Source organism: Haliotis rufescens, unplaced genomic scaffold (genome assembly GCF_023055435.1).
Source record: "Haliotis rufescens isolate VD_foot unplaced genomic scaffold, xgHalRufe1.0.p SCAF_3, whole genome shotgun sequence".
Classification (NCBI taxonomy): domain Eukaryota; kingdom Metazoa; phylum Mollusca; class Gastropoda; order Lepetellida; family Haliotidae; genus Haliotis; species Haliotis rufescens.
Genome location: NW_025964001.1, coordinates 14876763 through 14903262, shown reverse-complemented (window position 1 = coordinate 14903262; position 26500 = coordinate 14876763). Strand labels below are relative to the sequence as shown.

The 26500-nt window shown below is 38.2% G+C and overlaps 1 protein-coding gene across 5 annotated transcripts in view; it reads left to right on the top strand.

Annotated features, from left to right (window-relative positions):
• Positions 1–26500, top strand: part of LOC124134856 (protein enabled homolog) — a 68834-nt gene that overhangs the window by 23597 nt on the left and 18737 nt on the right. For 2 of the 5 annotated variants that reach the window (XM_046499925.2, XM_046499923.2), the window contains exons 4-6: positions 10977–11009; positions 15625–15735; positions 17526–17643. In XM_046499925.2, coding sequence (XP_046355881.2) covers positions 10977–11009; positions 15625–15735; positions 17526–17643 — 262 coding nt within the window. The remainder of the gene's footprint in view (positions 1–10976; positions 11010–15624; positions 15736–17525; positions 17644–26500) is intronic. The other 3 variants (XM_046499924.2, XM_046499926.2, XM_046499927.2) reach the window with 3 other exon arrangements.

The window sequence follows — 26500 nt, the reverse complement described above, 5'->3', positions numbered from 1 at the left end:
AACCATAGATCAAATTATCTGGGCTGTCCAGCACTGCTGATACATTGGACATTTTTTCATGTTCCAATACTTACTTCCTTCAGCAGAGTGTTTAGAGTTGGTTTTCTATTTTTCAAATGATTCAATTGATTTCATTTGATTTTGTTTTTGTTTTCCTCATAGAAATATTGCCCGATGTCATACAGCTCGAGTATTGCTTAAACCCATGAAGATGTGAGTTAGAATAGGTCTTCAGCAACCCATGCTTGCCGTGAGAGGCGACTATTCTTGTCTGTAGAGGCGATCAGGTGGTCAGACTCGCTGACTTGGTTGATGCATGTCATCATGTCCCAATTGCGTAGTTCATTGCTCATGATGTCAATCACTGGATTGTCTGGCACAGACTTAATTATTTACAGACTGCCGTTATATAGCTGGAATATTGCCGAGTGTAGTGTTAAACAACAAAGAAACATTAAAAATATATTGGTTTACTCTAACCCTGTTTACCTATTTTGTTATATCAGAAATTGATTGGTAGTTGATTTTGTTTGAGATGAACTAAATGATAGGGATCCATTGTACTATTATGCCATTAATCCCTTTGATGTCAAAATGTGTCAGTACTGTCAGTTCTTAAAAACAAATAATTGGTCAGGAAATGGGTCATAAAGGTTTTTGAGTTTTCAGTGTTTCTTGATGAGTTTGGTTTGTTGTATGTGTCAACACCATGTTTTATGCTGGCCTTATGAAGAGAGTTTATGCCAGGTTTAGAAGTTATTTTCTCCTGTTTGTAAACTGTTCGTGTGTCTACATCCAGGAGATACATCCAGTGCTATTTTGCCTTTTACGTCCAATAGAATCTGTTTTGGCAGATAATCAAGACTGAATATTCTCTGACGTTGATGCTTTGTATATATATTTGCTATTCAGGTCCACCATGTACAAGTTGTAAGGGTGAGTGAGTGAATATGGTTGTATGCCGCTTTTAGCAATATTCTAGCAATATCAAAGCAGGGGACACCAGAAATGGGCCTCACACATTGTACCCATGTCGGGAACCGAACCTGGGTCTCTGGCGTGACAAGTGAATGCTTTAACCACTAGGCTTCCCAACCGCCCAACAAGTTGTAAGGTGGTAGTCACTTATCGTGAACATGGCCTTATAATCCATTCCAACAGTGCTGAAACAACAGTAGGATTCTGATGCAAATCTATTTGAATATCAGATGGGAGAGTTTACAAAAATATCTTCTTTGCACATTCATAAACCATGGCCATTATGTTTGACAGATGATGAATAGAAACAGTTTATTGCCACTGAACCACTTTGATCAAGGATCACAGAAAATAAACATTAACGGCATGATAAGCCATGTGTGAAATACACTTTACCCTTGTGTATAATTGCAGCTGATACAGACCAATATTACACTTCATCAGTTCACTGAAGGAAGATTGAATTTGTTGTTTTTTCAGTAACCCTTCACCAATATTATCAACCTTCCCATGGCTATTTCCAGATAATTGTTGATGTATGTTTGCACACTATGTCTTACTCAGGGCATAGAAATGTGAATAGGTAAGGTTATGAATCATTTTTCCATCATTAAACTTCGAGCTGTTTCTCAAAGAACCCATACAGGATCTATTTTTGACCTGAGACGCCCACGTTTTGCTACAAAGCTTTGTGAAAGGGTTACACTGTTGTGTTTATATTGCTTCAGTTGAGTTGTAGCTCGACTGCTTTATTAAACAGTTCGCTTTACAAATCCCTGTCCCCATCAACCAGTAATGTTCTATTGTTACAGACATGCCAGGCAACATTTGATCTCTATTGGGACCATTTCAGAGCAGAAATGTCAAACTTCCAGATTAACATAGCAAAGATGCCTGGCCATTCAATAATCTGTGGTTTCCTGCATGACCAAGTGTACAAGAAAACCCTCCTTAGTGAGGTGTTGGGGTACTTGCGCTTTATTAAAAACAAATGCAGTTTGAGATTTATGGCAATGTACAATGCATTTGGTTATGGCTTCAGTGTGGGGGTCGACCATGGATGCACTTCCACACACAATGACATTTTGTCGAATGGCTACCATATGGAGGCGCTGTGACCTTTCACTAGAAAATCGGTACACCTTATTAACTAGCAATAAAAATATGGCTATAGCCCATACAGTTGGACAAAGATGAAACCCATTGACAATTATGTTAATACATCACTCAAGTCTCAAATTGTTGACTTTACTTGTTCGTATTATCATTGACAATGGTAGTTTTAGTGAGGTAATTGTTATGTCTTATCAGTCATAGATGTCGAAATGGCGTTAAAGGTTTACCTTCACCAAACGAGACGGGTTTGCAGACTTAGAGTAAACAAAGTAAAATTAGAATCGAAAGGTCAAATATATCATTAAAACTTAATTGTACTGTGTAACGACTTTGATGTGTACAGAGTGTTATTCCTATGACCAGATTGAGTTACATAAGCCAGAAGAAGGAACCCTGTTGGCATAGTGCATATTGATCTAAACTTTCTGCTTTTCTTCTGCTAGATCAAGATTTTCAAATGTGAAAAACAGTCCAAATTGGCCATGGGGGAATAAAAAAATCAATAGAAAAGAACTGGGAGTTGTTTAATTATGTTCATCGTGATCACTGCACGTTAGTAAGAAGTAATTTGAGCTCTGCAGGCCTCCTCAAAAAAGGCTGATTGTTGCCAGGTTTGTTCGTTTGGGTGGTTAATGTGCACTGGTTCAATTGTTCATACTGTCAGATATAGAAAGGTTGTGTGGCATGAACATATTGAGAATCAGTGATGCTTTCATTCACAAGCATAGCACAGTCGCATAATTGATGCTACTTGATATAAACCGGAGAGTTAAAGGTCCTGAAGGAAGGAATGGAAGAAACAAATGGACTCTTCGGATGTTGAAGCTAACATAGCCTAGCTCCTAGTCTGTACTGAATGTTAAGTACATGGATGTATATTAATTCTATTTTTATAGTCAGTACAGTCTGAGGATGTCTGTTTTAGGGACAGCTTCTTTTTATTATTTACCGGTATATAATCTAGGAATTATTATTTAAACTAATAATCATTTTCTTAGAGACTTGTGTACGTTTAAGGGGCGGTCGGATAGCCTAGTGGTTAAAGCGTTCGCTCGTCACGCCGAAGACCCGGGTTCGATTCCCGACATGGGTACAATGTGTGAAGCCCATTTCTGGTGTCCCCCGCCGTGATATTGCTGGAATATTGCTAAAAGCGGCGTAAAACCATACTCAGTCAGTCAGTCAGTGTACGTTTAAGGCTAATACAGTATTTGTTAATAATTTCATTCCTTAACCTGTGATCCTACTAAGGTGAGTTTTGTAAGGGACCTGCACAACAGGATGGAAGTATCTCTTCTTTAAGAAATGACAGTAGATACTGAAAATCACTGCATTACTCGCCTCACAGACTTTTACATATTGGCATATACCAGGATAATAGCACAGAAAGTTTGTGTCATATACAGAAATATTCTGTTGAACCCACATTTGCTAGCATGTGTAATTTTTTATTTGTATTTTTTAATATTTCAGTTCAGTTCAAATTACTTGTCCCTCCCAGATCAGTTTCTTGAATAAAATATCAAAAAGTGACAGATTTGTTTCTTAATATCCAAATTTATAAGATATCTTTAAAAGATAGAAGAAATTAAATGTCAAATGATATCTGATCAATGATGATACCGTATGTATTTCTTATTCACAATGCCAGCCGAAATATGATATTTAGATAACTGCAGATCAGTCATAAGAAGTCACTCTGTAACAGTTTTGATTTATCCAATATCATATCTGCTCATATTATCTTGAACATTTGACATTTGCTTTGATGGGAGAAAGGATGCAGTTGTAATCCATCAAATCTGACAGCTACAACAGCTGATGAGTTGAATGGCAGAGCTCCAGATTCATTTGAAAATTTAAGTGACCCATTACCGTGTAAAGTGATGGAGATGGTGTTTTTACACTGACACTTAGTCTGTAAAACATTTCTTTAAAACAATTGTATTTTTGTTTTTAATAGAACCCTTCCCCCTCTCAGTCTGCTGCTTTCTATTGAATCAAAGAATCTAGACTTGGTTTAGTTTGATCTAGACTTGCCTAGGCTTTTAGTAAAACATTTAATAAACTATAAATTCGACAGCCGTGGCACTGGACTAGGTGGTTTTTTTTGTTTTCTACTTTATTTATTCATTTATTTATTCATTTATTTATTCATTTATTTATTCTGGGAGTTGGGTTGTGGGAAGGGTTATTGTATTTTACAGGGTCCTATGTTGCACAGAAATGGGGACTCATACATGTATCTTGCTTGTTATACATATATTGTGTGTGGGGGGGGGGAGGGTGTTCAAGAACCCATGTCATTACTAAAAAAATGAGAGGCCTCTGGATGTCTGCAGCAGTGCAATGGTTCAACAAATGTCTGTTTTGTTCAGTGCAATGGTTCCCCGAATGTCTGTTTTGTTCAGTCAGCGTGCAGTGTTTGCCTATAGGGTTAGATGTAACATTTGCCACAACTAGGGTGCAGTATTTCACGCAACCTGACCCATCGTGTTTTTGATGACATCATCAGCTGGCTAGACTTTTACCGGATGTAGCACTCAGGCCTGGTTGTCTGTTATGTCCTGCAGCATGTACAATGTTATCTGCAATACTACAGGCAATGAATATATGGCAGTGATATGCTGGGACTATTAATTCAATCAGTATCAGATGAGCATATATCTTTATCACAGTATATCAGTGACACCAAATACTCAAGTTTCACATGTCTGAAAACAATCTTGTTTAGAAGGCATTTGACCTCTCTGAAGATTGCTGGAGTTGGATGAAAACTATGTTGCTAAACACTACTGAAGGCCAAGTTCATGTTTACATTTAGCAAAAAACAATGTCAATATAGGCGTATATTAACTTCATAAATTAACCAGGAGCATGCAAATGTTTATATGAATTTTTGAAAAGAACTATATGTTTGATCAGGGCTCAGTTTATAAGTCTGATAACTTTCCCAAACTCGAGTACAGTAAAATTTCAGTTTGTTCAAAAACTAATATTTCCAAGATATATGGACTTTTCAGTGGATAGCCCCTAGGTGTATTTCTGTAAACAATTTTATCTCAAACATTTCAGGGAGGTATTTGATATGACTGAAGATATGCTTTGATTTTGAAGTATCAGTCTTGATTGATACCTTTGAACTCTATACATCAGAGGCTTGTTGATATAGTATGCATGTGCGGGTACTTCAGGTGACCCACTATGGTTATTAAGAAATACTGTGTTAAACAGGGTCCAGACATACTTATGTTCAGCTGAATGCTTCTCAACAGCACCTGCTATGATATATACCACATGCATTTCTCTGTGGGTTAATTTGGCATTGTAATACTTGCCATTTGCTATGGTAAGCTTTTTGTCAACAAAATGTTTTCCTATACACATGGACTTGGCATGTTGCTCTTTTTTATGTTGTTAATGATTCCAGAATGTAGTTGTTTTTTCTAGTTCGATCATTGACTCTATGTGGTTTGCATGGTTTTGGAAGTTTCTGCAGTAAATATATTTCTTGTTGAAGGAATAGAAAAATAGAAAAGGTGTCGTAACAACTGTATGTCCTTAGTGTGTTCTGTTGTTTAAAGTCTCGTACAGACTCAGAATACATCCGAAAACATGGAAAGTGTAGATTCCCACATTTCTGAAAATGAAGAGATATTTTGGACTCTCTTCTGTTACATATTAGCAGACAATTTAACATAAAAATGGTCAAGTTAATCGTCTATACTCACACATTTTACACTTTGTAGATGGATGCCGTGATATAACTGAATTACTGTTCAAAGTGGCGTTAAACCCAACTCATTCACTCAATCATTCAGAAATAGATGGGTAGCATTATTTTGAGAGGGTCAGATCTTTTCATCACTCTCAGGCCCTGCTGTCCAGTAGTATCGGTATTTGAAGACATTATGTTTGAAGTACTTCAAGAAATAGAATCGCTGTCATGCTTTGAGATTGATACGATTATTATATGTCTACTTTAAAGTATGGGACGGCCATAGAATTGTTTGGTTGTTGTTTTACACCATAGTTGAAATGTAACCAACCAAGCTGCCAAGCCTAACCAATCAATGCAGTTTATCCCCTCTCCATTCGTCACCACTCGCCCCTTTGCGTAACCTGCAAGAAGACTCGTCCTCCTATCGATGAATGTTATGTGCGAAAATACGACAAACCAATCAGAATGCGCGTATGATTTCAAGTTGTTCATCAAAGAATCCCTCAGTTATAATTTTTGATTTTACAGATGTCTTGCATCTAAAAATATACCCAAGACACAGTTAAATGTGTACATACTGTATATTTCCGCATGTCCAGATGTGCTTTAAATTGCATCTGAAATATATATTATCTGGGGAAATGAATGTGAACCATTACACAACGAATTGACAATTGTTTTAGGTATGCCCGTTTGCGCTAAGATGGAACCCGGTCGCAAAAATGGCCATGAGAGGGGCACGAGTGGCTATTCGGCTTGTCCCGGAATAACACGAGTTGGTCACTAATGATCCCCTCTCCTGACAAGCAATTGAGAGGGACCAATTCTAACCCGAATTGGTTGAAGAATAAGTTTTCATTCTGAAAGGGGATGAATTTTAAAGGGCCAAATAAGCTTGTTATTCCTCCAATTTTGAACCTGACAATCTGTCATGTAACCATAAGTATGCCAATATGATGTCAAGCTAGTCTAGATGGGTATGGTAGATGTACTGGATGATGACTTCTTCAAGGTGTGTTATGAGGCGAGATGTACTAACAGGATTGCAGTAGAATTAATTTCGCCCTTATTTTCAATAGGTAACACATGTTTAAACATGTCATCACCTGTTCCACATGTACAATGTGTATGTGCATTATTTTCACTGTCATAACACTGACTGTGTATAACATACACCATCAGCAGTAGAAAGGATTATCATAATATGTTTTTTACAGTCACAATCATAATATGAGTTGTGTTTGGCCATGGTATGTGTAATATTTCTTCCTCGTTGCTGTACTGTAGTCATCATTCTTGCCTTGGGGAGAGTTTTTAAAGGATTTCAATGTTGTTAGACACACATTTATTATGGCCACGTGCACAATGAATAGCTGTCCCAAGGTGGAGAACAATGACTAACCCTATTACTACTTCCTTGTTTACAAATGGTTTAGCTTTCCTATTATTTCCCTCACATTTGGGATTGGTTGAAGCTTTCAGATGAAAAATCATCGCATTAGTGTGTAAGTGAGTGGGTAATATTGGTTTTATGTCACTATTAACAATTCCAGCAATATCAGGACAGGGGACACCAGAAATGGGCATTGTACCCATGAAGGCATTCAAAGTTGGGTCTTCAGCATGTCGAGCAAATGCCTTACCACTAGGCTACCCCACCGTGTCCCTCATTACATAAGTGGTAAATGTTGTCATAGTTAATTTTTCCTTTGGTTTCAGATTTGATCATTGTAACAATGTTATGGATCCAGGTTTATCACTACTCACATCCTAATGATAATCAGTGTTCCAAATTTAACATGTAAGTAAAGGGTTCCCTGTCTTAACCCTATGTTAAAATCAAAAGGTTTGAGGTCTCCCTAGATTCAAATACTTTAGCAGCAAACCTCAAGGACCCCAGGTCCCCCTCTATTTTGAATAACAAGTCTTCCACTACATGTTGCACCCAAACTGACTTGGTCTACCTGATCACTGTTTTATTTATATTTTCTAGATTCAGAGAGGTACATAAGAGGAAACATACTTTCACATGACATTGCTTTGAGCTTCTCACAAAAATGACTTGACTAGAATCAACCTATTTTACTCCAGAGAGACATATCCTGTATGAAACAGGAGGTAGAAGGCTGTGCTTTCTTAATATTGTCCATTCCTGAACATGGTCTAATGTTTCTAGTCCCAATGTGCACCTAAACCTTGTGAGTCTTCTTGGACTTGTTTGCAAGCATCGCCTTCGGTAGTTTAGAGTAAACATAAGGCTAAGCTTGCACAACTGAATGAGATTGTGCAGGACAGGGGATTTGGACTATCGGGTAGTAGCCAAGTCTGAGACCTCAGTACTGGGTCCCGTTGTACAAAACAACCTTAGCGCTACGACTGTCTTAAGTCAATGTTAAGGTATGGGAGTTACGATTACCTTAGCGCTAAGATCTCTTTGTACAATAGCACCCTGGTCATTGCTTATCTTTGTTAATGTAGCCCAGCATAATAAGACTTTGATACGAATATGATTGATGTATTATCAGTGGTGATGTTGTCAGGTTTATGTTAGGGATGTAATGTGGATGTGTAGATACGAGTAGACAGTTCCTGTAGCTGTTCCTCTTTAGTCAGCATATCCTGGTAGATCAACCTGGGAACTATATTTGATAGTAATATGGGAAATAACACAAAGACAAAGAGTATGGGACAGTACATGAAAGAACACTTAGTGAATCCTGGTACCAAATGGTAGTGGTGCACAGGAAACTAGTGCTCACATGTTTTCAGTACTATAAATGACCACAGATAAGCCAACCCCGTACATAAGCCGAGGTAATAACTTGACCCTTGAAATATGAAAGAACATGATATGACCCAATGAGCCGAACCAGGAAGTGAAAGGCAACGACACACTGCGAAGTCGGACTGCAAGACTATACCGGTACTTGCAGATACTTGCAGGCATAATAGTTTGAACATTGAGGGTTGTGTAATCAGGTTCATCCTGATGTATCACCAGCTACTGAGGGAGACAGAGAAGTCTTCGCTCTGCATATGCAAGGGGCCTTGGTGACCTGGTTGTCTATGGTGCCATTAGCTGTGCCAGGATCTGCTGATCATGGGTTTAAATCCCAAATTTGCCCTGAATATGATCCTTGGTCTGTCAGAACAATACCTGACTCAGGAGCTTTCCACATAGTGGTTTATGTCGAAAATCTGCGCAATTGTGAGCCTTTCTCACACATTAAGTTGACACATATTAATAAACTGAACTGAATCCAAACTAGCTCACTTCACTTCATGCATGTAAAGATGAATAGATATTAATTTGGATACACCCACATATTGAATATAAATTCATAATGAATAATTAATTTCTTGTCGGACATAAATAGTGTGTGATGCAGGGAATACACTGTTATCTTGGGGAAGACTGGCTCTCCTCAGCAACAAGATATAGACTCCGCTGTATTAGTTCCTTGTTGCTTGTCAGGCTAAAACAAACAAGCCGGTTGGTTGTCAGACACCACCAACATCAGCAAATCACTTCTACAGAAATTCTGTCTGACTTAGCAATGAAAAAATGACAGATGGTCATGGTATGGACAATCATCCATCTATCAACATTGGGTATTTTTAGTTGAGGGACTTTCATGGAATAGTGGTTAAAGCATTCTCTCATCACACCAACAGTAACCTTGATATTCCTGGAATATTGCTAAAATTGACTCCAACTCATTCACTCCAAGTTGTCATTTTCACCACCTCATTGGTACCGTCAAATTTGTGGATGGTTTGGTAGCTATGTGGTTAGTGTTCATTTGTCAAGCTAAAGACATGAATTTGATTTCAAACCTTAGTACTAGTAGAAATTGATAAAACCCATCCTGGTGTTCCCCACCATTCACTGACTCAATCATTTTGAGGTAAGGTTACAAATGAGTCATTTAGAGGAATAGTTAATGATAGTCTATCTGCAACTTATTCCTTTCATCATATATCATATCATGCCATTTTTCATATATATATTGGGGCGGTCGGGTAGCCTAATGGTTAAAGCGTTCGCTCATCACGCCGAAGACCCGGGTTCGATTCCCGACATGGGTACAATGTGTGAAGCCCATTTCTGGTGTCCCTTGCCATGATATTGCTGGAATATTGCTAAAAGCGGCGTAAAACCATACTCACTCACTAACTCACTCATATATATATATTATTTTCCAAGTTTGAGAATTCACACTGTATTGGATAAAGCAAAAGTAAGTTCCCTATCAATACACAGCCGTGAAGCTATTGTACTTTTTGTGATGATTTGGACAATAAATTCAGATGTATCATGCAAGATCAGCAGAAATGGCAGCGATCTGTCCAATGGAAGAGCAATTCTCTTCACTACCAAGAGATACTTCTGAATTCTATAGATTATCTATGGTCAGGATGCGTTGTGCACACTGCCAGGGATGGTTTGAGGACCCATGATGTGGACATGAATTCAGTGTAGCAAAGATTAAATCTTGACCATGGCCATTTATAACACTGGATTACCTACATGGAATCCATACAGACACCTCTGTGGTAGACAGGTTGAATTGGCAGAGACATGGTCAGTGTTGATTCAGTTAACGGCTGGAAGTCAGTGGATATGAGTGTGTCTGGAATGAAGATGAATCTTGGAGAGAAGAACTTTGTCCACTTCCTGATTGTGAGCTAAGGACATTGATCAGCTGAACATTTAAGAACATCCTCTATTCTTTCTCATGTCGAAGCTGCTTTTTAATGATATGGTTACATTCCAATGCTAGGCATCTTGGTATGAAAGAAAATTAGAAAGATAATGTAAATTAGTTGAAGGGTCTGGGTCAGAATTTGGAAAATTTAGTACTTAGAATCAATCTTAGACTTGTTAAAGTCCATTTCTGTTTTTTAGTATTTAGTCTGAGAAAGTGATGAGGTCAGAGATCAGTGACCCATTTAACATGTTTAAAGAAGCCTGAATGAAACCTTGCAATTTGAAGGAACTTGGCATAGGAGGTTCAGTTCAATCATTGTTGTCTTTGTGGATAATGATTTCAATGTGCAGGGTGTGTTTTCTGAATATTGATATTTTAGTTATTTTGTGATAATGAAAGTCTACATTGTACCATGACCCCCCAATAACATGTATGGGTTGCCTTCCTAGTTTCAGATGGAGCATCACAGTATGAACGTGGAGGTATGTTTGTAGACCACACCAGGCACTATATAGATTTGGCTGCTTTGAAATGCTTTCGTTATGTTTGATGTTTACCATAACAGAAAAACCCAAGTCGCTTACTATACAGGGATAGAACTGAATACCAATGCATCAAGAAAATTACAAATTCTTCTCAAAGAAGGTTCCACTGACTTGGATGATAGGTTCTATCCCTGGGATAACTAGACCTTTATAATAGATGGAGTGATTGTGATTCCTGACCTGAATCACGATTTCACGCATGTAAAAGATATGTATCCCAAACCTCCTGAACTAATCCTGCAGTTTTATGTCATCTACCCTATGAAGATCCAGATTAGAATTGGTCTTCAGCAACTCATACGCAGGATCAGGTGGTCAGACTTGGTTGATGCATGCCACCGTATCCCAATTGTATAGATCAATCATGTCAATCACTGGATTGTCTGGACCAGATTTATTTACAGACTGCTGTCATATGGCTGGAAGATTGCTGAGTGAGGCATTAAAAGACAAACAAAGTTTGTGTTCTTTCGCAACAAGGAATTCCATTCAACTTGATGAGATAGATATCACTTTAAAGAGGATATTTATATGCACTGTTCTTGTTTGGGAACCCATGTTTACATGGTTAGGAAACTGGTAGGAAGCGGGATTACCTGTGCAGAAAGTAAACTGTCTTGTACCTTATGTTTGGTGAGGGATGTATCTGGACCTGCTCAGAGGCTGATATTTGGCCCCAAGTCAACAGCAAATGCATTAAAAATCCTGATTTGAAATTTTTAAAATCACAATTAATTTTACAATGTATTAATATATAGAACTAATTAACTAATTTTATAGCTTTGTAGAAGTAACCTGTATTCACTTATAACAAGAACAATAAGGACACCCTTTTTTAATTTCACGGATTTATTCCAGCTTTTCCTCTCAAGGTTGATGGAAATAAAATGAAAGTAAATAGCTATGTCAATCATTTATTTATTTATATGAAAGTCATTCTGCCATGAAGTAAAAACTGCAACTGGCTTCTTGAATCGCTGATAGTGATGTTGACATGGAATTTATATCCTAACATTTTATATTGTGTAAGGAAAAAAATATGTGGCCCAAATAGTAACTGGTTTAAATTATTCATTTCATATTATTGCATTAAATGCAATCTCAAAATATGTCCCAATTTTTAACGAAATATCTTTTTTTTTCTCAATTTGCTTGCCAGGGGCATTTCGTTGATAAATCCCCGGGGGGTGTAACAGGAAGGTGTTACAGTATGTATCATGATACTCAGCTGTCATTTTAGATTTACAAGGCAGCTTCATGATACACAGCTTTGCTTGTTGGTAGAATAGGATAAAAACATCCAATAGTAAATGGTACATACTGTGCTTCATGTTGAACGCCCTGTATCGTTGCACCCCAAATGTTGATCTCCTGGCCCTGGTCAAATGATATGGTTACCTCACTTGCCTTTATCTGCACTGGTAGTTTAGTATGCATGTGGGTTGAACATGGGATATGTTGTTTCTGTGTCAATCGTTATCATTTTCAATATGAATTTCACAAATAAATAATTGATATTTCACATTTAACCCATGGCATGTCCCTATTTATATCTGTATGAATTTCCTTCATGTCATATATACTGCTCAAAAGAAGTTAAAGAACACCTGATTCTTTCATATTACTTAAGTTACCGTATTCGATGTAATAAGCGCCCAGGGCGCTCTCAAAATTAGAAATAGTGGGCTCTTATTAGAATATTATTTTGGTGGAAAAAAAGAAGTTGAAAGGTAAATTTCGTGGTTTATGCTGACGGCCTGAAATGTTTATCTACGAGAGAGATATTTTTCCAGAATTTAATTGCCCATAATTAAGGGTGCATATAACACACAAGTGCGTATTATACGCGAATAAATAAGTCTTGTGTACATTGATCAATCGGAAGGGGTGCTAATTGGGATTGTTCACTAGCCAATATAATAGCTAATATCGCTTATTAGAGCAGGGCGCTTATTACGTCAAATACGGTAATCTGTCCTGACCAGAATCAGATGTTCTTTGACTTCTTTTGAGTAGTATAGAAAGTTCAAAGTTCAACCCTGCATGATTATGTTATTGACTAATGACCCAGCATAATTAGATGTAGATGCCTCCAGCTAAAAAATGATTCATTCAGAAATCCATTGTATTATTCCTCCATAGTATGTTTACTAATACATGACGGGTATGAAACATTTCAGGATTAACACTATTCCCCCAACTGAAGCATATTGGAAGCCATTCCTACTAATGCTACTTCAAACTTTGTGGAACAGCATTTGAGAGAACCATCGATTGTTTGTAAAACATGGCATAAGGATCGTGTTGGTATAATGACAGGCTACAGTTTAATGTTGCAGATCCACTGTGAATGAGACCCATGTTGCAGTAGATACAGCACTTAGTCCAGTGTACACAGAACTGTACACTCAATAACCTTTCAAACACCGGGAGGATTTGTCATAAAGTTTCAGATCATGGATATATTGGCTCATGTGTTTCAGTTTCCGAAACCATCTTATGTCAAAACATCTCATCCATCATAAACTGTTAACAATCTTAGCTTACCAGAACCTAATGAAGCTGATGTGAGGTTTTAGGATGGATCATTTTCCAGGGTCAATAAGTCCCTCAAGAATTGTTATCTTTAAAACAGAATATTGATCTGATTTTTATCATTGCTGCAACACAATTTCAACCATCATATGAAACAATTGTTTTGGTGACATGAAACTTAATGTTGTGTAGAAACATTTGTTGTTCATATTGTTATGTTAGATTTATTATATAGGAAATATATTTATAATATAAAGATGAGGTGAGCTACAGTGCATCTATTTTCAGATAGATGGTTTTGTTTATGTTTGGCAAACATTCACAAAAATATCCATCAAATCATTATTGATATATATGCAACATGAGTTTCAGTTTTGTGTTCAGGTTTTGTTATTCAATATTTGTGCTCTGCTCTTTGTTTGTTATACTTGAAAAAAAACAAAGGGCAAAAATATTGACCCACTCTCTCCTTGTTTAAAACCTGGATATATAATAGATGCTTATAAAGTTCAGTATTATTCTTATTGCTCTAAATATGTGGAAAGGGAGGATTCTTTGGAATCGATGTCAGTAAAAATGGGGTTATTGTTGAGTACCTTGGATAGCTAAACAGGGGACATCAATTTCCTTGAGAAAATTTGTATAATGGATGCCATAAAAACTACCCTAGAAATCAATTTTTATGATCACATATGTATGGATCCCTAGTACTTATTATTGTGGGCACAGGTGGCCAAGTCATATAAGGGAGAACAATTCACTGTGCAGTGTGGCGTCCCTTAGGCATGCCTGAAACTACAATCATGGATTTGAATGCCAGATTCATCCTGGTTGTGTTTGTAGGTTTGTCAGCACCATACCCACTCACATTGGTCATGGTTTGAGTGAGTGAGTGAGTTTGGGTTTACGCCCTTTAAGCAATATTTCAGCAATATCACAGTGGGGGACACCGGAAAATGGGCTTCACACATTGTACCCATGTAGGGAAGCGAACTCGGGTCTTAGGTGTGACAAGCCAACGCTTTAACCACTGGGCAACCCCACTGCTATCATGGTTTAAGACATATCACTTTGGACTCACTGTGATAAAACTTAAATGCAGGGAGGAATTAAACCCAACTCACTCAGTACTGCGAGAGCTGACTTAAATATGGAGTAGGTGGTTACATGATTATTCAGGACAGATTTTCGAGACTAAAGTCATGGTAATATGTGAAGATGAGGTGCAAATAAATTGCAACTGGATGGAGTGATTGTCCATTACAAAGAAAAATATCAAATACAAAAAATAATATTTTGATTCAGCTTGCTATTTTGAAATGCTTGCTGCTTAAAGGCTGCATTATTTTGCTGATGAAGCCTTAATTTCAACAAAGGTACTAACAAACATTAGAATATGTAGGCTTGGTAGTCACATTGGGTTGAAATGAGCATATGTTCAACAACACTGTCGACCCGTGAAGATCCGGGGTAGAATAGGTCCTCAGCAACCCATGCTTGCCGTAAAAGGCGACTATGCTTGTCGTAAAAGGCGACTAACGGGATCGGGTGGTCAGGCTCGCTGACTTGGTTGATGCATGTCATCGATCCCAATTGCATGGATTGATGTTCATGATGTAAATCACTGGATTGTCTGGTCCAGACCGCCGTCATATAGCTGGAATATTGCTGAGTGTGGCGCTAAACAACAAACCAACCAACCAACCAACCAACAACACTGTCACATCATTCTAGATCCTTGTGTAAATAGCACTTGTCGGAGTGACCTCCAGGAAAGACTGTCTGGTGTCACCTGGCTGATTACATTCATTATAGTGTAGCCTGGTTTTCTGTGTAATCATGGCAATAGCTCATTTAACTACTGATTTGTCTCGGGCAGGGTTAAGTAACTGACAGCTCACAAGGAGATAACTATGATGATGCTTGTCAGAGTCAATATGGCGACGAATAAATTACGAAATAAGGTACTTTGGAAGAAGGTCAGGAAAGAGTTACAGATTGTGATGTCACATTGCAGAAGAGCCAACATCACCTTCAGGTCGTAGAATAAGTATGCCTTACTTTGACGTGAGTCACTCCCCAGTGCCACCATCTGCCATGGCCATGAGGATCGGTGGTAGTCTGAAGCGTAAGTAGCAGTTATGGTGTCCGTCTTGGGCCCTCAGTTTCTGGCAGACTACTTGACCAGCCTTGTTCTTTTAGGACAAGTCTGGTGACCTTCTTTAGCCTTGGCCACTGCAGCCACTAGATGCAATTTCTTGTATCTTTCTGAGCTCAGCCTTCACAAAAATATTTCAGCGGTTTCTCAACTTGGATGACCAATAAATGAACGTCAGTATATTTTCAACCTTCAGATGACAGTTGTGATAATGTATTATGTAATGACAACTCTGTACCATTTGTACCATTTTCTTGTATCATGTTCCAACTCAACATTCACAAAATCAATTTGGCAGATTCCAGGTGACTGACTGACCAATAAATGAAACTCCATGATTATAGTTCAAACTTCATTTGCATTAAACTCTTCTGCATCAGTCCCACTATTTCCTGTATTTTTCTGAAGTCAACTATCATAAAATCATTTTGTCAATATTTCTGACAACAAAATGGTTCTTGAAAGCTATTTCTATCATTATTTCAAAGGATAAATTATTATTTTGATTTTATTTTTCTGCATCTGCTTACACTGTCAACTTCTAGGACCTACATTTTCTTGCTGTAGGTATGGAAACCAGACCTTTCCCTCTTCTTAGCTGGTTCACATCTTGTGCTTCAAATTCCAGTGGCTTACAATGGCTTATTTTGAGCCAGTCACAGTTTTTCTGAACAAGTGTCTGACAACTTTGCTTAGCTTGCTGATGTCCACAACCCACTGCCTCATAGTGAGACTTCGGGTTCAAGCTAGTTGATGGCTGGTGGCAGTCACTATTGATGGTGTAGAGAGCTGTCAGCTTTGCTTAGATCCATCAACCAGACTCTGTTCCATCTGCAAACACCCACCACTTCATGCTGATACCATGCTGCTTCGACTCCTTTGTTCAATCCGGAGATATTCTTTGCTTAAATCAGCACAGTATTGTCAAAGACAGGAATAAAAGTGCCTTGTGGCGGAACTCAATCGGAGACAATAGGGGAATAACCATCCCACCTTAGGAAACAGGATTTAATTACACCCGCTGAGAGGCTTATTGCACTTCCATAGTAAAGATGTATATGTTTCATTGTCAACTTGAAACTGTTTTTCTTTGTTGGATAAAAGGGTAACATGAGATGCTAAGCAGTTTACATACTCTGAAGGCCATTAAACATGTTATTGATGGACAGCTTCAGGTTTCTGTATTATATGAGGCAGCATTTGTGTTCTTTCAAATGTTGTATAAACTCCTGTGTCCTGTTGCATGTTTTGATATGAAACCAGCCTCCAAGCAGCATGAATTTTCATTTCACTCAAGAATGTTTTTGAATTGACTAACCACTTGAATACAATGAAACTAATCCAATGTCAAGCATGTCCTTTGAATCATGACAGTATTAGAATAAAGATGATGTTTGTCTCGATGATGTTGATTTATTGGATACTTTGATGCTTTAGCAATTCATATGATTCATTAAGTGTTTTTATCATCAGCTTTGTACATGGAACTGCATGCTTATCATTATTCCAATCAGTTCTCCATTATTTCATACTGCCTGCTTTGTTTTTCAGTGAACAAAACCAAAATTCAGTTTTCATATCAATCTTCTCAATTTCGTTGGTAATTGTCTTGCATTGTGTTCTACAAAATCATTATACCAGCATCACTTTATGTTTCTCCTTTCAGGCACTTGTATTGTATGCTGCCAGTGTTGGTCTACCAGGCCAGCCTCACTGCTCCTACCTGATGTATAATTCTTGTTGGGTGTGCTTCATTACAGGTATTTACCACAAGCCAGCACCAGTTACGCCAGCCCCAGCTCCTCCAGCGCAGCCACAGCAGCAGATCTACAGCCAGATTGGCAACCAAAATGGGCCACCAGATATGGAAAATGAGAGGTAAGTACCAAATAATAAAATTAGCATGAATCACAACATGGCAGTCATCCATGCCGACACTGTCAACCACATGCTGTTTCAGATTTGTTTATTCTTTGGTGATATCAAACAGTGGGACTTTGTCCTCTGTGGTATTTTAGTAGCTGTAGCATCAATGAAGACAGAGTTGACATGGAATTCTTCATGTATATTCTTAAATGCAATGTTTCAAGTAAGCTCTGTTGCCAGTATAACTTTGGCCTAAAAACCTATTATTTTGCTTCTTTATGATAGAACCTCGTTTGATGTGTCCTTTGTGCCCCGTGAAGATCCGGGTTAGAATAGGTTTTCAGCAACCCATGCTTGTCGTAAGAGGTGACTGACAGGATCGGGTGGTCAGGCTCACTGACTTGGTTGATGCATGTCATTGATCCCAATTGTGTGGATCGATGCTCACGATATCAATCACTGGATTGTCTGGTCCAGACTCGATTATTTACAGACCGCCGTCATATAGCTTGAATATTGCTGAGTGCGGCATTGAACAACAAACAAACAAACAAATGATGTGTCTTTTACAAATTATTTATACCACTCGATAGAAGTTTAAGATCACTTGATTCTTTCATATTACTTATATTTTATCTGTTATGCCAAGTCAGATTAACTATAGTACCGTATTTTCTTGAGTATAGTGCGCACTTTTTTTCGAAAAAACACAGCTCTGTAGAAGGGGGTGCGCATTATACACGAATTATGAGTTTGGATGTTTTTTTCCCCCATGGAAAGACATTACCGTGAGCACAAAACACCGGGAATACCATGTCAACAAATCCATACTGAAGTACGCAAAATAATTATGTAATTACACTGTCTGGCTATAAAAAAGTGTTCTTTGTATATCTGGACTTATGTTTGTAACTTAATTCATTGATTTTATTCAAAATTCCTTATGATATTGTTTTTATTAATTTCGGCGAAATCGTGTGTGAAGCGATCGGAAGATCGCACAACTCACCGTTATTAACAGCAACCACGGTCAGAATACCGCTATTGACGCCTTGAAACAAACTTTAGTTGACAGAGAATGGATACATATATCATAAATGACATACTTTGACTCGTTAAAAGTCATATTTGTTTTTGTTTGACGATTCTATGTCAACATAAAATTCTCGCGATCACGTGATCACGTGCGCGTGAGCCTTGACGGTGACTGGTCAGACATGTTCCATGTAAAAAATAATACCCGGGAATAGCGATCAGCTGCTTCGCTTAGGGTTATTATTATTTTAAATATGTTTAGTAAAGGTTGCATATAATTAAGAAAAAAATGGAATATATTATTCCTGATAAATAAAATAGTTCGTCTGCCGGACTTCGCTGAAAGGGTACGGTGTAAAAAATTTCTGCGCATATTCAAATTTCTTTTTTTCCAAAATATTGAACCCGCTAGAGGTGGGGTGCGCATTATACATGGGTGCGCACTATACTCAAGAAAATACGGTACATGTAATATTAAAGAATTGGATGGTCCTTAACTTCTTTTGAGTGGTATATATGGCACTAATGTTTATCGGTTTGCTTGTTCCTGCAAAAACTTGAATAACTGTTTTAACATGTTTGGAATGGTCTTGTTTCTGGCTCAGATATGAAACAAATGTCTCTCACTCCAATGGGGAATTAAGTTAGTGTTTAGATACAGGCAGTCAAATGGTTTCACTTCATTGCTCAAACTTCCAATTTCACCCATATTATGAATTTTAGATTGTCAACACCATTGTGGGTTCAAAGTGATTAAAAAAAATAAAATCTGTGCATCATGTTGGGCTGTCCTTCCACGCTGTGATGTAACTGAAATGCTTTTAGCACATGTCAAAGCATCATGAAACCCATCTTAGTCATACTATGTGTTCTGTGCAGCATTATGCTATTATGGTAAATGACATGAACGGAAACTGGTTTGTTCTATTATTAGTGTTAGTTAGAGCTGACCATTGGACTCTGATGTAGGATGTGCCTTTGTATCAACAGGAAATGGACGATACTCGACACTGTATGTTTTGAATGGGAACATTTTTTTTTTGTTATTCCGAATGAACTGTGCAGTTTCAATGGAAGTTGATTGTCAATCAGGCTGTCTTGTGAGGGATGCTAAAATATTGATGTTAGTTCGTTCTTCTTCACACCAGTCAGATTTGCTGCAGGTTGTTGATGGGATGTAAATCTGTCTTCAATTATGTCCACACCTTAGATGTCTTCCAAACTTGACTAATGCCGAACAATATAATAGACTTTGTGTTACAGAGTTTTGTAATCAATGTTCGAACTTAACATCCTGCTTGACAATGGTATAAGGATCTGTAGTGAAACATGGCTATTACAATATATTAAAGAAGTTGTTATCCATAAATTCTGTCGACTTTCTCATCCGTCAACTTTTAAGAAATGTATCAAACAACTAAGGTCTTCCAACTTAGATGAAATGGGTTTAACTATCTGTCATTTTATCACTGCTGATATGATGCTGTTGGAGTAGTTTTATAAGAACTATTTCAAGCATTCCTAAACAATTTGGAAAGAGTATATTTTGAAAGAACATGTGGATTGTGTTTGCTCCAAGAGATAGATGTTATTTAAGGACAGCCAACTGTCATAATTCAGAAATTGAAATTTTCACTACCAGTTTACCTTAAAAATGATCTGTTACAGAGTTGCCATCAACTTAATTGTGAAAGTGCTTGTCTCCAAGGAAATGGCACTAATCCTTTCTGAACTTAAGTTAATGTTGATGTTATGTTGATTTTATCATACAAATAGCTTATTTGAACATGATATTTATCGATGTAAAAGGGTCACTGTGTATCTCAAGCATGATTCACAGAACACATTGAATACAATGAATACTGAATACAGTTGTAGTCTTTGTCCCCTCAAGACCTGTGAAGATCCAGGTTAGAATAGGTCTTCAGCAACCCATACTTGCCGTAAAAGGTGACTATGCTTGTCGTAAGAGGCGACTAACGGGATCAGGTGGTCAGGCTAGCTGACTTGGTTGATGCATGTCATTGTATCCCAATTGTATGGATCGATGCTCATGTTGTCAATCTCTGATTGTCTTTTCCCGACTCGTGTATTTACAGACCGCCATTAAACAACAAACAAACAAACCAACTTTTTCCCTTTGAAATTACCCCTATTGTATACATCACATTACCCTTTCATAGCACCTATGATAAAAAGAACTTTCAGATTTATTTGGATTCCTACCTGTAGAAAAGAGACCTTTTATTAAAATAGGAAGGTGGGGTTTTTTAAACGGAGAGTCACTTGTTTTTCTCATGGGTCAAAATGGGTCTCTGGAATTCTGAAACTTTGAACGTGACTAGTCGTTTTTGTTTTTCTGTTTCATGGACTCGAGCCTTGTTTCAGAAATAAGAGTCCTAGTCTATCAAATGTGTTTGTAGGTAAACTGGTAGTATACTGTCTCCTGACACACCAGTCAATATGCATCATATGCTGGCTTGGATTGAACAAAGTAGGTAGGACCGATGAAACATATGGGGCAGTATTGATGCAGTGACATTATTGTCAGTGAGCATGTTCTCCCAGCAATAAATCACCATGTTAAGTGATTTGCCTGTATTATGACACAGTTATTATGTGCTGAGACCGTGTTTACAACACCAGTTGTTTCCTTTATATAATATATTTTTCTTTCGGAATATATTTCCATACTTTAGCACACATTCTTTCACAGAGTAAATATGCAACAATAACATCTTTGCAGTTGTTTTTAAATAACCTCGATGGAACAGAATACATTTCAGTATTTTAATCTGCATCCTTGTCACTGAGCAACAGCAGGATAGTGAAATTGTTGAACTTTTGATGATATTGATGTACCAAGACAATGTGGTTAATACGTTTTTTTATATCGGTTTAAAAAGGATAATCCGTGATATCAAGTAGAATGAAGTTGTCCGAGATGGCAAAATATACATTTCCTGAGTAATAATTAACACTCTTTTAGTATAAGTCATTGATCTGCTTCATGTGAAGATGGAGAGTGAAGTATCTGGGGAAGTAGACACATGAACCCATTAGTATGGTGAGAGCTGGAGTCGGTGATGAGCACTGACAGCAAGGTGAGATTCCAGCCTCTGTGTGGGAGGAGGTAAACAGATGCCCAACTCATGGCCAGTACCACCTGGGGCAGAATGGGAGAGAGAGAGTTGGTCAAACATGCTGCAGCTTCAGCCAACGACCATCCTGAAAAAAACCCTGGGGGCAGGGCAGGGTGATGGGAAGGATGGGTGATGTGATGATCATATACAGCAATAGTTCATTTGTGGTTTAATGCAGCATTCGTGATTGTGGTCTGTAAATAATCAAATCTGGACCAGACAATCCAGTGATTGACATAATGAGTATCCATCTATGCATTTTGGATACGGCTTTGTCAGTGGGTCTAACCTGGATTCTAAACCCGGATTCTAGCCCTGATCTCCAAGGCCTAGATTGGGTGATGGGAGGGTGGAAATGATCAAATTCTGAAATAACCAAGCTAGGAATTCTGCGAAAGCCCAACAGTAGAGTGACAGAAGGGGAGGTGGGTAGTTTGGTAGGGTAGTGGGTGCAGCAATTGACTTGTTTGGAGAGATAAGAGTTGATGGAATGGAAGGGTTGTGGGATGGAATTGAAGGGTAGCGGAAAGATCAAACTGGTTAGGGTGATCAGGGTTAGAGCTTAACACTAGCCTGCTAGCCCGGGGCTAGTACAAATTCCTGTAGGCAAGTACAAATTTCCCAATTTCCTCTTTGTTTTAACATTACAAGGACATTCTATTTTTACCCGGGCTAGTAAAGCTTTTGAGTTAGTTCTAACCCTGGTGATGACAGGTTGTTGGTGGTATGGGAGGGTAGCAGAGTAATCATATGCAGCAATTGTTTTAACTTAAGTCCAGATACCTTCTTGGGTAGAGTGATGGGGGGAAGGGTGGGTTTTGGTTGGTAAAACGATACAATTCCACAATAGCCTAATATAACTTGGTTGGAGTGATGGAATGGGTGGGTGATATGATTAGCAGGATGGGTGATGGTATCAGAAGATGGTGGAAAGATCACATGTAGCATTAGCCTAACGCAAGTCGAAAGCCCATCTGGGGTTCAATGATGAGGGTCGATGGTATGCAGCAGCATATGGCCTTTTCCTAGACAACCTGTGGAGAATCTGAGGTAGTCATTATACCAAAACGACACCTGTCCAAGATCAATTGAAGGGGAATATGAAATGATCTGTACTGAGAGGTAGCATCTTCCCGGGAGGGGGGTTTGGGTTTGGGTTTGGGGTGTGGATAGGAAGAGGTGAGGTGGATAGGAAGAGGGGAGGTGAATAGGAAGAGGGATGGTGGTGAGAGTCATCTGTTGCTTGAGGAGTCTCAGGTGCGTTTTGCTCATTAACTCCAGCAGTCCATTATCAATTTGATGCTGTAATTATTCTGAGAATTATTTTTTGATCTGTTAATGTCTCCTAAACTAGCTGTTGCTGTCAGTTTAAGGATGCAACATCTTACATCAGTTATGCAAGTGATTCCATATAGTGTTATGGATATGTATGCTATTTTTTATCAACTCTCGAAACCTCAGTAATTGAAAACCTGCTGAAGCAGTTCACATCTAGCTTGCTTACAGATTTGATTTGTTAGAAGAAGCATTTTTACACTGCGCTGTCGCATTACCAGAATCAATGTGGAAATGTGACAAGGCCTGATGGGAATGGTTACACTGAATAACCAGGACCTTGTTCAGCAGGCAGTTTTAGTGTGTTGAAACCATCACAACCCCTATACCCGAACATAGAACGGTGATGGTCGTGACGCGAAGATCACTTTGTGGAATGGTGACCATGAGGTTCTTCTACTGTTCCTGTGTTAGCAGATTTCCCTCATGGCGTTGCTGAAATAGTCAGCATTGATTCCCATTCTGCACCCAAGTCAGACAGGACTACAATCACAATAAAATCTTTACTACATTGTAAATCTGCTTGGTTTGATTTCAGATGGCTAGAAGGCAGATTGAAAGCAGTGCAAATGCATGTTCTGCAAATATATATCACATGATCCAAGTAAATACCTGTGCAATGCAGTCTTTTTGTTTTTTAATTAACCAAATTCTGCTCCAAAAGGAAAGAATAGAGTTTCAGGGGGAATTGTTTGAAATTATACAACTTATCTGAGAAGTATGATGATAATGGTTTGTAAGAAAGCAATGATTGTGTCAGTGAGAAATAGCCTTAGGACCTTTTCATAATTTTATCAACTTTTGAATTACCATTCAGTGCCAAATTTGAAAAATATCTTTTGTAATTTTTGGATGACAATCAGTCAGTGTCCCAGGAATTGAACTGATCTGAAACAGTAAACGACATTATGTAATTAGAAAAATATGACAATGAGAATGGCAGTCTTTTAGTGTTGTTTAGGCCAACAGACCCATTTACTTTTAATATCTCATGTACACACATGTGCTGGCTATGACCAAAGCAAGAGTTTATGTTCTTTATCTTCTAAAAAATTATAAAAATTATGACACTGGTTAAAAAACCCAAAAAACTCTTAAGACTCATAAGACTCATTTCAATGAGGGGTTTTGATTCTAGATGAAAGCACACTACGGGTGGTAAGAAATTCAGGGTCAATACACAGGAGCATTGCATGTTTACTGTGGACATAAATCAGCTGATTAGGATCAGAACTGGTTTCTAATACCTGTTATTGGGGGGAATCCCACCAAGGGGGATCTCCAGCTATCCTCTGACACCTCCCACTGTTCACACTTCTACGACATTGCTGTGTGATGTGTCACCATGTCATCTGTCACAGATTCAGGTTATCAGTATCAGGTTTCAACATTCATAGCAGTTTATTTTCTAAGAACATCAGCCTTGGAGTCCAAGTAAAACAAGATCTTGAAATGGGAAAATGTTGGAAGTGAAATGATGTATCTGGATATTGTATTGTCTGATGTTAATGATCTGATGTTAATGTACAGTTGACTCTAAAGTCAAGAGTGGTGTAAGTTACATGCAAGACATTCACCTGACTTTAGATGATGCATATTCAGTTTTGTGTCACAATGTTTCAACTGAATTTGACCACCTCCGTGGTCTAGTGGTTGAGCGTCCACCCGCAGAGCGGAAGGTCCAGGGTTCGATCCCCAACCGCGTCATACCAAAAGACGTTAAAAGATGGTACTTGTTGTTACCCTGTCTGGTGCTCGGCATTAAGGGGCTAAAACAAGGACTGGTCGACTCGGAGTCAGTATACTGTGTCTGAGTGGGGTATTCATGTTAAACTGCGGCATGGTATCTCCGTGAGCTAGCACTATAAATCGGCATCAGTCCGGACTAGTACAAGCAGCCACACAAACACACACACGTACATGCACGTCGCTATATAAGTGCAATAATCTTGGACGCGACGTTAAACCCCATTTCACCTCACCTCACATTCAACTGAATTTAAAAATACAGTAAACTATGGTTATAACAAACTCAAAGGGACCACTACCTGTGTAATTTTAGTTCGTAATAACCTTAGTTCGTTATAAGCATTTATACAGCATATACACCAAATGGCCTGGACTAGAAAATAAGTTTGTTATATCGGTTAGTTAGTTATAAGCTTGTTTGTTATAAACGTAGTTTACTGTAATAGTTTTTAGGACGACCAGGGATTTTGCTGGAGGCAAATGGCGTATGGACATTTCAGTGATTGTATCAACATTTGACAGGACATTCCTCTATAGATCATTACCAAGTTTCAGAACAAATCTGTAGTACACTTTGGATGACAATCAATCAATGTCCTTGAAAATGAAAGGATCTGAAACTCCTCAAGACACCTCTTTATATGTGTATGGAGATAAGCTGATAATGAATATCTTACTTCACACGTTCCAAAATCTGCTGTCGCCATCATGTGCTGGAATATTGCAGAGTGCAACATTAAACAACGAACAAACAATATCGTCTATTAATCATGTTAAACAGCTTAATTGTGCATAAGAGCATGAAAGTGTTCTGGTTTCAGGTATTTATAATGTGCAACAATAAGCACCTGTGTCAAACAAGTAGGGGAAAAAATATTTTGTCCACAATTGGGATTGATTCTTTTGAAGTTCTTATTTTCTTTGATTCTGAGCTATTTTAATCTATGCAATTCAAGAATTTAGTAAGAAACTAAATATTAAAACCGTTTTCTTTTCATCATTTGTATTGATCCTGTTCTCAGGGAAGCACAAGTGACAACATCATGCAGTACATAAATCAACTCCCAGAATGCTAAGACTAACCTCACTGCCACATTGCTACACAGAGGACAGTCAAAGGGAGGTAATTGCATTACGCAATCAACTTGTCACCCATGTGATTCACCTTGAAGGGAAGAAATGTCACACAGCCCTCAGTTGTATTTTCACTTTCCTAAGAAAATCTAGAACCACTTCCACATACTGACATATATCTAAGCATGTCAACGTGACAGTCAACACATTTTGGATGCAAATTATAAACATAAATCACATTGAATTGAATTATGTCCTGAATGTTTTATTCATTTCCACCAAAGCCCAGCTCTCAATGAGTTCATACCCATCTCCACATCAGTGTGAGTAAGTTACGGACCTGTCAGACAGTGGTTATTGATTACAGATGCTTGCACTGGGATGTTAGTCTATAAATGGAGCTATATCAGAATAACATGTATGTAAGAATCTAGATTGTCCAGGGTGAGTTCACCACTCAAGCTGGTACTGACATTTGGGACGGCAGCATTGGACGAGGCAGACAGGCTGACATCACATGTCAATGGATTTAA